The sequence below is a fragment of the Ranitomeya variabilis genome, chromosome 3, assembly GCF_051348905.1.
Source record: "Ranitomeya variabilis isolate aRanVar5 chromosome 3, aRanVar5.hap1, whole genome shotgun sequence".
NCBI lineage: Eukaryota > Metazoa > Chordata > Amphibia > Anura > Dendrobatidae > Ranitomeya > Ranitomeya variabilis.
The window spans coordinates 444,133,536-444,147,239 of NC_135234.1; the positions used below are offsets into that span (position 1 = coordinate 444,133,536).

Below are 13,704 nucleotides of genomic sequence, written 5' to 3' on the forward strand. Positions count from 1 at the left end.
TGGAGAGAGACAAATCAGTGTCTCTGGGCACACAGCCAGAGCGGCGTCTGAATAGCAAAACCGTCAAGGATAAGATCCACTTATATGGAAGAGAGGAATAGTGTGCCATGTGAAGACGCGGAGTCCTCCGCTCGTCAGACGCCGCTCTGGCTGTGTGCCCTTCGTAACCGGACATGCGGCGCGTCTTTCCAGACTGCAGCATGTCTATTTATCTTGCGGAGACGCCCCATCTCCGCAAGATAAATAACACAGTCTATGAATACGATGCAGTGATTCCAGATGTGTTCAATGAATCACCGCTCTTACAACAGGGGGCGGCGCTTTGGGCGGAGCAGGGTGTCTGCTGAGTCCAAAGCGCAGGGATTCCGGACAGTGGAAACATAGCTTATACAGTTGTGGCCAAAAGTATTGACACCCCTGCTATTCTGTCAGATAATACTCAGTTTCTTCCTGAAAATGATTGCAAACACAAATCCTTTGTTATTATTATCTTCATTTAATTTGTCTTAAATGAAAAAACACAAAAAGAATTGTCCTAAAGCCAAATTGGATATAATTCCACACCAAACATAAAAAAGAGGGTGGACAAAAGTATTGGCACTGTTCGAAAAATCATGTGATGCTTCTCTAATTTGTGTAATTAACAGCACCTGTAACTTACCTGTGGCACCTAACAGGTGTTGGCAATAACTAAATCACACTTGCAGCCAGTTGACATGGATTAAAGTTGACTCAACCTCTGTCCTGTGTCCTTGTGTGTTCCACATTGAGCATGGAGAAAAGAAAGAAGACCAAAGAACTGTCTGAGGACTTGAGAAACCAAATTGTGAGGAAGCATGAGCAATCTCAAGGCTACAAGTCCATCTCCAAAGACCTGAATGTTCCTGTGTCTACCGTGCGAGTGTCATCAAGAAGTTTAAAGCCCATGGCACTGTGGCTAACCTCCCTAGATGTGGACGGAAAAGAAAAATTGACAAAAGATTTCAACGCAAGATTGTGCGGATGTTGGATAAAGAACCTCGACTAACATCCAAACAAGTTCAAGCTGCCCTGCAGTCCGAGGGTACAAGAGTGTCAACCCATACTATCCGTCGGCGTCTGAATGAAAAGGGACTGTATGGTAGGAGAACCAGGAAGACCCCACTTCTTACCCCGAGACATAAAAAAGCCAGGCTGGAGTTTGCCAAAACTTACCTGAAAAAGCCTAAAACGTTTTGGAAGAATGTTCTCTGGTCAGATGAGACAAAAGTAGAGCTTTTTGGGCAAAGGCATCAACATAGAGTTTACAGGAGAAAAAAAGAGGCATTCAAAGAAAAGAACACGGTCCCTACAGTCAAACATGGTGGAGGTTCCCTGATGTTTTGGGGTTGCTTTACTGCTTCTGGCACTGGACTGCTTGACCCTGTGCATGGCATTATGAAGTCTGAAGACTACCAACAAATTTTGCAGCATAATGTAGGGCCCAGTGTGAGAAAGCTGGGTCTCCCTCAGAGGTCATGTCTTCCAGCAGGACAATGACCTAAAACAAATTTCAAAAAGCACTAGAAAATGGTTTGAGAGAAAGCACTGGAGACTTTTAAGGTGGCCAGCAATGAATCCAGACCTGAATCCCATAGAACACCTGTGGAGAGATCTAAAAATGGCAGTTTGGAGAAGGCACCCTTCAAATATCAGGGACCTGGAACAGTTTGCCAAAGAAGAATGGTCTAAAATTCCAGCAGAGCATTGTAAGAAACTCATTGATGGTTACCGGAAGCGGTTGGTCGCAGTTATTTTGGCTAAAGGTTGTGCAACCAAGTATTAGGCTGAGGGTGCCAATACTTTTGTCTGGCCCATTTTTGGAGTTTTGTGTGAAATGATCAATGTTTTGCTTTTTGCTTCATTCTCTTTTGTGTTTTTTCATGTAAGACAAATTAAATGAAGATAATAATACCAAAGAATTTGTGATTGCAATCATTTTCAGGAAGAAACTGAGTATTATCTGACAGAATTGCAGGGGTGTCAATACTTTTGGCCACAACTGTATAAAACTGAAATCAGATCCAACCTGGTGAAAGTGTCCAAGGTAAACGATTGTAGATTCATTATGTACTGTTATTCATGTGGTTATGCGATCCTAATTCTTTCTGCTTTATATTCTAGGGAGGTCTCCAGACTGAACCCTCAATGTCCTCACTGAATGAATGTGAATTATAGACGATAGAACGTTTACGGAAATAATAACATGGTGCATTTATTATACACTGCATGTCTCCATGTATTTCATATTGTTTTCTAGTCACTACACATTTTTGTCTTGTCCGCTCCCATTATTTGGAGAGTTAGGACTCACACATTGCGACATTTATGTGGATATGCATTAATGTGTAACATGGGAATAATCCTTTACAGTTGGCATTAGAGGTGTACACCAGGTAGATAAAAAAAAGTATTTTAATGGATATACCTTCATAAACTATAAAGATGACATCCATAGTGTTATTTCTAATCCCGACAGTATTTGCTATTCTGTGTGATGGTGGATCTGCCTCATGATGCAGCGCTGGGGTCCTGGGTTCAAATCCCACCAAGGACAACATGTGCAAGGAGTTTGTATGTTTTCCTCATGTTTGTTTGGTTTTCCTCCAGGTTGTCCGGTTTCTTACCACATTCCAAAGACACACTGATAGGGAAATTAGATTGTGAGCCCCATCGGAGACAGCGATGGTGATCTATTTAACCCCTTCACGACCTTGCCCTTTTCAGTTTTTGCGTTCTCGTTTTTCGCTCCCTTCCTTCCCAGAGTCATAACTTTTTTATTTTTCCGTCAATATTGCCATGTGAGGGCTTATTTTTTGCCAGACAAGTTGTACTTTTGAACAACATCATTGGTTTTAGCATGTTGTGTACTAGAAAACGGGGAAAAAATTCCAAGTGCGGTGAAATTGTAAAAAAAAAAGTGCAATTTCCCTCTTGTTTTTTGTTTGGCTTTTTTGCTAGGTTCACTAAATGCTAAAACTGACCTGCCATTTTGATTCTCCAGGTCATTATGAGTTCATAGACACCAAATATGTCTAGGTTATGTATTATCTAAGTGGTAAAAAAAAAATTCCAAACTGCTAAAAAAAAAAAAAATTGCGCAATTTTCCAATACCTGTAGCGTCTCCATTTTTTGTGATCTGGGGTCAGGTGAGGGCTTATTTTTTGCGTGCCGAGCTGGCGTTTTTAATGATACCATTTTGGTGCAGATACGTTCTTTTGATCGCCCGTTATTACAGTTTAATGCAATGTCGCGGCGACAAAAAAAACATAATTCTGGCATTTCGAATTTTTTTCTCGCTAAGCTGTTTAGCGATCAGGTTAATCCTTTTTTTTATTGATAGATCGGGCGATTGTGAACGCGGCGATATCAAATATGTGTAGGTTTGATTTTTTTATTGTTTTATTTTGAATGGGGCGAAATGGGGGTGACTTAAACGTTTATATTTTTTTTATTTTTTTCATATTTTTAAAACTTTTTTTTTTGCTTTTGCCATGCTTCAGTAACCTCCATGGGATTCGGCGATGCGCTCATTTCCGGCCGCGCAGCCAGAAGCGCTGGTTAAATGCCGCTGTCAGCATTTGACAGTGGCATTTAACTAGTTAATAGCATCGGGTGAATCGCGATTTCACCCGCCGCTATTGCGGACACATGTTAGCTGTACAAAACAGCTGACATGTCGTGGCTTTGAGGTGGGCTCAGCGCCGGAGCCCACATCAAAGCAGGGGATGCGACCTCCGCTGTAATAGTACGGCGGAGGTCGGTAAGGGGTTAAAGTGCTGCACAGATAAGATAGCGCTATATATGCAAAGCATAATAAATAATAATAAATAAATAACAATGCTCTGCCTCACTTTGGGGACGTTATGTCAGATCAGAGGGGTGGCCTATTCCTGGCTTCTGGTAACAGCTAGTATGCTGATAATATCTCTTTCCATACAGTGAGATTACGAGTGGGGCAGTCTTTCTGTTGTTCGCCTCCCCTCTCCACTCGGAATCCATGTCTGCTAATTTCACATCTTCTTTATCACAGTCATAGCTTCCCTCCACACTCATAGACATGTCATAAAGAAGATGTGCAGATACAAGCTTCCATCAACTGCTGTACAACCATGACAGTGTATAAAGCGCACTGGCATGTGTCCGGCATGGAGCAGAGGAGAGTGCCGATTGTCACATGTCAGAATAAGCCTTGTAAGTGCATTATGTACTGACATATGTGAATTACCTCTCTGCCTCTGCTCTATTTTGCAAACATTGTATTTTTTTCCTGATGAAGGAGTTTGTTCTACTCTGAAATGTGTAGATAAATAAAACTGCTCTCTGGTCAACACCACCATCACCATTGGATATTTTCTTGACCAGCAGTGCAGCAGAATTATCTATATAACCCCTTCTACTATTGCATTTACTTCTGGTAGATTTCAGCATACGGAGCAGCAGTAGCAGGTATCTATATCTGCACAGGAGTTGTGCCTGACACAACCCAGCCGGTGAACAATACCATAGTATCTACAGCATTTATTGCCCGGGTCATAGCCTATTGTGCGCTTTTTGTCACTTTTAGGCTGTGTGCACACGTAGCAGATTTTTTGCGGTTTTTTTGCGGTTTTTCGCTATAAAAACTCTATAAAACCGCAAAAAAAACGCTCACATTAAGCATCCTATTTAATAGAATGCAATCCGCATTTTTTGTGCACATGCTGCGTTGTTTTCCTGAGCGGAATTGCATTCCAGAAATAAACGCAGCATGTTCATTAAATTTGCGGAATTGCGGGGATTCCGCACACCTAGGAATGCATTGATCTGCTTACTTCCCGCACGGGGCTATGCCCACCATGCGGGAAGTAAGCAGATCATGTGCGGTTGGTACCCAGGGTGGAGGAGAGGAGACTCTCCTCCACGGACTGGGCACCATATAATTGTTAAAAAAAAAAAAATTTAAATAAAAAATCGTGATATACTCACCTTCGATGGCCCCGGAGTCTTCCCGCCTCTCAGCGGTGCACGCGGCCGCTTCCGTTCCTATAGATGCTGTGTGTGAAGGACCTGCGATGACGTTGCGGTCACATGACCGCGATGACGTCGCGGTCACGTGACCGCGACGTCATTGAAGGTCCTTCATACACAGCATCTATAGGAACGGAAGCTGCTGAGGAGATCGGCTGTCTGCGGAAGGTGAGAATAACGATTTTTTTAATTTTTTTTAATTATTTTTAACATTCTATCTTTTACTATTGATGCTGCATAGGCTGTGACCAACCTGTCAATCAGTTTTCCAAGCGATGCTACAGATCGCTTGGAAAACACTAGCATTCTGCAAGCTAATTATGCTTGCAAAACGCTAGTTATTAGCGGGAATATGCATGCCAATTCCGCATGCGATATACCCGCGGCAGGAGCTGCAGAATTGCCGCCAAAACTTCCGCGGCAATTCTGCAACGTGTGCACTTAGCCTTACGCTACTCTGCTCCCTGCCTGACACATGTCAGTCCAATTATGCTAGGTAATGTACAGTAGTTGATTGCAGCCTGTATTTGCCGTTTCTATATGACAGTTACAGGAGTGTGGAGGGAAGCTATAACTGGAATAAAGAAGCTGTGAATTTAGCAGGCATGAATCCGGAGAGGAGCGGGGAAGGGTAGGATTTGGGCAGGCAGAACGCAGGCAAATGACTGCAGCTTGGCAGGAGTCTGGCCTCTGACCTCAAACATCATGGAAGGAGATATTATCAGGGGGCTGGATGTTACTAGATGCCAGGAGCAAGCCACGGCCAATGATTTGTAATATAAAGTCCTAGAAGTGAGGGGGATCAGATCCAGGTTCACATTCAGTAGTAAATGCTGTCAGGGTGAGAAACAATCAGGTACAGACTGGGGCTGATATTCAGTCCTGGCATTTGAAATCACACAGGCCCATGCTGTCCCCGTCCCCAAGCACCAGATGGAATATATTACTAATATTACCCTGGATGGAGCAAAGGAAGATTTACTACCAGATCAATATTTCTAATGATACCTGTGGCCTGCTGGGGTAAGTGATGGAGTCAGCGACTTTGTGTTCCATTAACAGTATGGGTGTCTTGAGAACGCCGATTCTGTTAACAATGTCAACAAGGCAGCCTACCACCAGACAGGCCCTTCTGGCATTTGCCAGAATTGCCAGTTGGCCAATCCGGCCCTGGAAACAATACTGTTAATGTCAACTTTATAGTTCATGAAAGTATGTACGTTAGTGTACTTTTTTCTGTCCCTGGAGAACCTCTTTAACTTTTACTATGAAAGTGGCAACATTCTGAGTGGGATAACATCTGTATTATTAGCTCTCTCCAGTTTGCCTATAATGGCTGCCTTTCGATGTACCATGCCCATGTGAAGTATTACATTACAACTAATAAATTATTTTCTAAGAGCTGAGCTTTTCTTATTTCATAATGACCTTTTCCTTGGTCTTGGCTTTTCTTGATGTAGCTCCAGATCATGTGCATGCAGTGGATGACCATTAAGAACCAAAAGGGAAAATCTGTACTGAAAAATAAGACCCTTTTATACTCATTTTATGTAATCTTTTACATATATGCATATTAGCTCTTATCAGCCACATCAGAAGTAGCAATCTGTACATAGTTTTGGAGTTCTTGCCGAGCAAAGTAAATCTGAATTGAAAAGTTGGAGATAAAGTAAAGAACAGATACAATTTGGCACCAATGTAATATGCCATAAGCAGGTCCTTCATCGAGGTCTCCTTCATTTTAAAGAATCACTCCCACTTTTTTTTAATGTATTAAATGTGTGTGTTAGTGTAATAATATTCTCGCCTATCGCCGCTATCTCAAGTGCCCAGCGCCGTTCTTCTCTGCTGCTCACTGACGTCACCCCTCTGCAGACTGGCCATGGTCACGCTGAGCTCAGCATGACCCTGAGGTTTCTTTTAGGGCTCATACTCGTCAGTGTTTAAATCGGACCAGTGCCAACCAATAAAAAATCGGATTGCGCTTGTTCTAATGTTATTCAATGAGTTATTGCTGATCTGCGATTTTCTTTCTCAGCTGGAATCTGTATAAGAACATTTTTTTAGCATGCTGCGAGTGGCTGCTGTGTTGCCGCAATCACTAGCGGGTTGGGGAATACTCGCTTGGCAGCAAGATTTAAGGCACACAGGGACACTTTCCACTTTAAACAGTCTATGCGGTTTATTATACAGTCATAAACTGTACCACGAACAGTCCATTACATACTGTATCGGAACATGACATTAAGTTGCGGCCACTAAACCTGCCGGATCTTACTCCGTCCAGTTACCATGGCTGACCGCACAGTTCATTAACTGACCCTCGTCAGTATACACGGTCCCCCAACTCTGGGTTACCTTCCTGGAGCTCCTGCTCCACACGCTGACCTCCTGTCAGTCCTCTCTCTTGGGGAAGCTGTCTTACTGGGATCACCATCCTTGTGACAAGGGTACTCACAATAGTCTAGACCCGCAGAAGAAACGGTAGCTTCCCCAATGCAGTGCCATCACAGACTCTGCACATACGGCCTCTCTGTGTGCTTTTCAGGACCTCTGTCCCCACTTGGAACCGTCCAAAACACAGGCCACCAGATCCAAGGCCTCACCATGTGTTCTTTAGGATGTCCGTCCCCACCTGGAACCGTCCAACACACAGGCCTTCCAGGACCTTACACACGTACCAATCAGGTCCATACATTCTCTCATGTGACCAGTCCTCAGTCACCTTATATATCTGTAACCCTTCCCACAGGTGGGAGGCGTGTGTGGTTAGTCAGACCTGCCCAGCTCTCTGACTAACCCTGTAAGCCTCCCTTTAAAGCTGCACAACAATACTTGTGGGACTACAGGTCCCAGAACAACATCGGCTTACAGCGCAGAGTATCTCCCTCTGCGACACATACCGGCCATTTACAATCATGCCGGACACTTTCACAAACCCAGTTACGCCTCCATGCGTATCCTGAAAAGCCCACAGCGCTCCCTAGCTGCAGCATGGGTCACTTCATCACATATCCCCCTTTGTTCAATCCTGTGGGGTTGAACATTTGTTACACACCAGGGGTCTCGAGACCGGGTACCAACCATTCCTGGATACCCCCCTTTTTGAGACTCCACCCCTTTTGGGTCACCACCGCCTTTTGGGACTCCACCCCACTTAGGGTCACTGCCCCCTTTTGGGACTCCACCCCCTTACTGGAGTTTACCCCGTGGACGTCCCATCAGGCACCAGTTCGCACAGTACCAAAAATCTCTGGGCCAGCACTGGCCTTTTAAGAGTCTGCATGACCTAGACGACCAATGTCCTCATGACACCTCACCAGCTCCTGCTGGGGCTACCACAGCTCCTGCTGCAGTTACAAACCGCCAACCCTCCGGGTGTTGATCACAAGCTGCTGCTGCCACTGCAGCTCCTGCTGCATCAGAAACTCATGCTGCACCTGCAGCTCCTCTCTGCAAGGCTCTGCACTGCTCCACACTGCAGACTTCATGGACCCGCCAATCCACAGCAAGCTGTCCTGAAAAAATAAAATCTTTGTGACTCCTCCGAGTTAAAGCCAGACGCTTGTAAGCTTCGTGGACCCGCCGATCCACAGCAAACTTTGTAACCTCGCCAGGTTACAGCCATCAACTCCACACGTGCTTCCTGGACCGTTGCCCGTAGTCTAGCACCATGTGTGATGCCGTGATCACTAGCGGGTTGGGGAATACTCGCTTGGCAGCAAGATTTAAGGCACACAGGAACACTTTCCACTTTAAATAGTTTATGCGGTTTATTATACAGTCATAAACCGTACCACGAACAGTCCATTGCACACTGTATTGGAACATGATGTTAAGTTGCGGTCACTAAACATGCTGGACCTCACTCCATCCAGTTACCATGGGTGACCGCACAGTTCATTAACTGACCCTCGTCAGTGCACACAGTCCCCCAACTCTGGGTTACCTTCCTGGAGCTCCTACTCCTCTCTCTTGGGGAAGCTGTCTTACTGGGATCACCGTCCTTGTGACCAGTGTACTCACAACAGTCCAGACCCACAGAATAAACAAGCTTCCCCAACGCAGTGCCGTCACAGACTTTGCACATACGGCCTCTCTGTGTGCTGTTCAGGACGTCCGTCCTGAAGTACTGCAGTATATAGTACAAGCAATTGGACGATTTCAGGTTTGAACCCTCAAGGGATTAAGTAGTGATGAGCAAGCATGCCCTCCAGTGCTCGATATGCTTGGGTACACTTGTTACCCGAGTCCCCGCTTCGCATGTTTCTGACCATGTCACACACACCACATGCCCAGATTAGGTAGCAAAATGTAAAAATTACATTAACTGGTGACTACCGGTGGATGTAGTTTTATTTCCTGCTTTACTATATGTCATCTACTGTAGTCGTTTTGGATGCAGCAAAAATACGCTGGGTCCAGAACGCTGATCTTGGGCATGCAGCCTAAGCAGTGGATGAGGCGTTTTTCCTATTTTTAATTTTTCCTAATTTACAACTTGTATGTCAGTCCGTAAAAGTGTAGCAATACTCTGACAGCATTGTTCCCAGCAGCGACCTGGGAGTCAGATACTTCCATGCGTCTTCCCCATGCTGTTCCTATTCCATTTGAGCTCTGTATCCATCTATTTCAGTGACTTTCCTGCCTCTTCAGCCCTTTTGTTAGGATCTTCTGGAAAAATGTTTGAGTTTTATATTAACCCCTTCACCTCCGGGTGATTTTCTGTTTCTTCGTTGTTGTTTTTTTCCTCCCCTTCTTTTAACAGCCATAACTTTTTTATTTTTCCGGCCATGTAGCCGTATGAGAACTTGTTTTTTGCAGGATGAGTTGTGCTTTTGAGTGACACTATTCATTTTACCACATAGTGTACTGGAAAATGGGGAAAAAAATTCCTAGTGCGATGAAATTGCAAAATCAAGTGCAATTCCACAACAGTTTATTTTTTATATTATTATTATTTATCATACCATGTTCACTGTCTGGTAAATATGATTCTCCAGGTCAGTATGAGTATGGAGATACCAAAAATGTATATATATTTTTTTTACTTAAGTGTTGTAAAAAATTTTGGAAATTTGTAAGAAAAAACATCTTTGCTTTTGTCGCCATTTTCTGAGATCTGTGGTGTTTTCATTTTTCGGCATCTGCGGCTGTGTGATAGCTTATTTTTTGCGCCCTGAGCTGATGTTTTGATAGCCTCTTATTGCTTTTTCATGCAATGTTGCGGCAATCAAGAAAATTTAGTCTCCCAAATGTGATTGGCTACTGGAAAAAAAGGGAAGCCATATATTGACTGTTTTTACACCCCATCTTTGACAGGGTTTAGAGAAAGTGGCAGAGATGGAAGGAGTGCTTGTGAAGATTGCGACCATATGTTCTGATGTTATTTTTGAGACCAATAGGCTGGCAATAATAGTTCGGGAAAAGGAGGCAGCAGCAAGAGAGAGAATTCTTCGACAGCGACGTCGCCGGTGCTGCCTATGGATACATCCCATAAACGCACAGCGAATGACCCGGGGCGTGTATTCAACTCTCTACATGGAGTAGCGGCAGAACCTGGATAAATTCTTTAACTACGTGCGAATGAGACAGGAACATTTCGAAGTTTTGTTGGAACTTGTTGGGGATGTCACCTGAAGGAAGGACACACAGTTGAGGGTTCCATCTCACCGGCAGAGCGGCTGATGGTGACACTGCGGTAAGCCTATTTTTATGTATTTTTTTATCATTGTTCATAGTTAATGCCATGTGCACATGTTAACATATGAAAAACCACATCAGCAGTGAACATGCTGCAGAAAATACTGCGCTGAAACACTGCGTAGCATTTTCTGCAGCATGTCAATTATTTTATTATTTGTGTCCATTCCACAGTGTTTAACACCTGCTCCATAATAGGAATGCACAGATGTTAAAACGCTGGATTAAATGTGCACTAAAACAGAAAAAAAAACTTCCGCAGTGCCATTTAACAAAATTTAAAAAACATTTAAAAAAAATAAAAGATATTATTACATGTGTGAAAATTGCTTTAAAATGTAATGTTGGTGCTTGCATTTTTTAATAAAATTTTAATATATATATTTTTTTCACAGATTCCTTGCTACTGGAGAATCCCTAACATCACTGCATTATCAGTTCCGTCTTGGAATATCCACAATTTTTGGAATTGTTAAAGTGACATGCCACGCACTATGGTATGCTTTGCAGCAGGAATTCATTCCGAATCCGACTATGGAAATCTGGCTGCAGAGTGCTGAAAATTTTGAAAAACTGTGCCATTTCCCTAATTGCTTGGGTGCCGTAGATGGCAAACATATCCGGATTTCAAAACCTGCAGGATCTGGCTCCGAGTACTATAATTACAAAAAGTGCTTTTTGGGCAGCACGGTGGCGCAGTGGATAGCACAGCAGCCTTGCAGCGCTGGTTCAAGCCCCACTAAGGACAACATCTGCAAAGAGTTTGTATGTTCTCTCCGTGTTTGCGTGGGTTTCCTCCGGGTGCTATGGTTTCCTCCCACATTCCAAAGACATACTGATAGGGAATTTCGATTGTGAGCCCCAATGGGGACAGCGACGATAATGTATGCAACCTGTAAAGCGCTGCGGAATATGTTAACGCTATATAAAAATAAAGATTATTATTATTAATTACTTTTCGATAGTAGTTATTGCCATAGCAGATGCCAATTGTAAGTTTATTGCTGTGGACATTGGAGCCTATGGCTGCTCAAACGACTTGCAGGTCTTCAAAACATCTCCGATGGGCCGTTGTCTGTATGGAGACACCTATGATTTCCCACCACCAAGACCACTCCCGGGAACATCTGGCCCACCTATGCCATTTGTCTGTGTTGGTGATGAGGCATTCCAGCTGTCACCACACCTACTGAAACCTTATTCAAGCAGTGGATTGACCAGAACCAAACGAGTGTTTAATTACCGTTTAACTCGAGCCAGACGAGTGGTGAAGTGTGCGTTTGGCATTTTAACAGCAAAGTGGCGAGTGCTGCTAACCACCATAAAACTACAGACAGAGACTATGGATGAGGTTGTCAAGGGCTGTGTGGTGCTGCACAAATATGTGATTTCTCAGGAGCCAGTTTCCATGGATGTAGAGGACTCTCAGACAACCTTGTGGGACTATCAAAGCAACTCTGTTCGGACCGCACTTGCGGTTTCCAGAATGAGGGACCACTTCGCTGATTATTTCATGTCACCTGAAGGCCGAGTTCCATGGCAAGAAGACATAGTTTGAGATGTTTCTTTGATGTCTATGGCAATAGTGTTTCTGTACAAAGTCACATTTTCTTGACACCAAGTTTTACTTATTTCCCTAAAGTTTGGTGTGTTTTCTAATAAACCAAACATGTTATACCTTTACAACGTCTTATGTTTGTGTACCTTTTTTATTGTACTATAGTTAAATGAAGACACTTGACAATAAAAATTTTTTTAAACAAAACCAAATTTTTATTACACTTTTTATTAACAACTTTTGTGATCAATTTAGATTAAAATTAGTTTTTTTATCAATTTTTTTTAATTTTTATTAAACAACTTTAACAATTTAAACTTTAAAAATCTGTAAATTGTGGGGTGGAGATACTAATGGAGGGGCTGGAAGGTTGGACCACGTCGATAGTGAGGGAAAGCCTACTGGGTTGGGGTTGATCTGTAGTGGAAGGGGGGGGGGGAACATGAGGCTGAGCAGGGAGGTCAGGTTGGACAGGGGGTGGTGTTGGGGTAGGAGGAAAACTAAATGGGGAAGGAAAATTTTATAGGGAAGGAAACAGTGGGGAGGACATTGGGATTTGGGCCTGGGTTAGGAATTGGGACTGGGTTGGGAATTGGGACTGGGTTATTGTGCCTGGGTTGGGAATTGGGCCTGGGTTGGGAAACGACAATTAGTTTGGAAAGGGTTGGTAGGAGAGACAGTGGCTGTGTGGGGAGGTGTGGGAGTTGGAGGGGCTTGGGTGATGGCCTGCACTAGAGCAGTATGGCAGCCTTGCATTACATGCATCTGCTGGTCAAGAGTTAGCTTTTCCATGCTCCTGAGCATTGATTAAAAAAAGGTTGTTTGGAGATTCCCTTGCATCTGAATGCAGCCTATCCAAGCAACTGCTGAGTTCACTGATGCTTTGTTTCACCATGCTGAACCCAGCAGTCACTTGCTCTCCCAAAAGTTTGAAAGAGCTCTGGAAGGATGCATTCAGATGCAAGAACTCAGGAGCATAACTCCTTTCCTGACCCCTCTGTCGCTGCCGCCCCAAACCTAATGGTATTCTAGAGGTGGCAGGATCAGAGGGGTTGGGTAAAGGGAACGCTAACTCGTCATCAGCAGCTTCATGTAACGAAGTCTGCAATGATGCTTCAGCGCTGGTGGATGTTGATGTGGATGGGGCAGAGGTACCGGAAGTGAGGGAAGGGCCAGACAAGGGGTCAGAGGGGTGGGGTCTACCGACGTGGCCCACGGTGGCAGACTCCTGTGGGATTGCTCCAGAGGGGTCCAAGGTAGAAGCAGGCTCCCGAGTGCTACAGACGGTGCTGTGAAATGATAGAAAAAAAATAACAATATATTGATAGGAAAAAGCCCTGCCTGAAACAAACAAAAAAAAGGTTAGACAGGTAAACATGGTGAATTATTCAATGGGCTGTTGAATATTTACCTT

General features: G+C 43.9%; 1 protein-coding gene across 7 annotated transcripts in view; it reads left to right on the top strand.

The window, feature by feature from the left end:
- The window catches only part of GTF2I (general transcription factor IIi), a 151,275-nt gene extending 148,175 nt beyond the window's left edge, over positions 1-3,100 (top strand). For 6 of the 7 annotated variants that reach the window (XM_077296473.1, XM_077296474.1, XM_077296469.1 and 3 more), the window contains one exon: positions 2,143-3,100. In XM_077296473.1, the coding sequence (XP_077152588.1) occupies positions 2,143-2,159 (17 nt within the window). In that variant the 3' untranslated portion in view covers positions 2,160-3,100. The remainder of the gene's footprint in view (positions 1-2,142) is intronic. The other variant, XM_077296472.1, reaches the window with a different exon arrangement.
- The last annotated feature ends 10,604 nt before the right edge of the window (positions 3,101-13,704 follow it).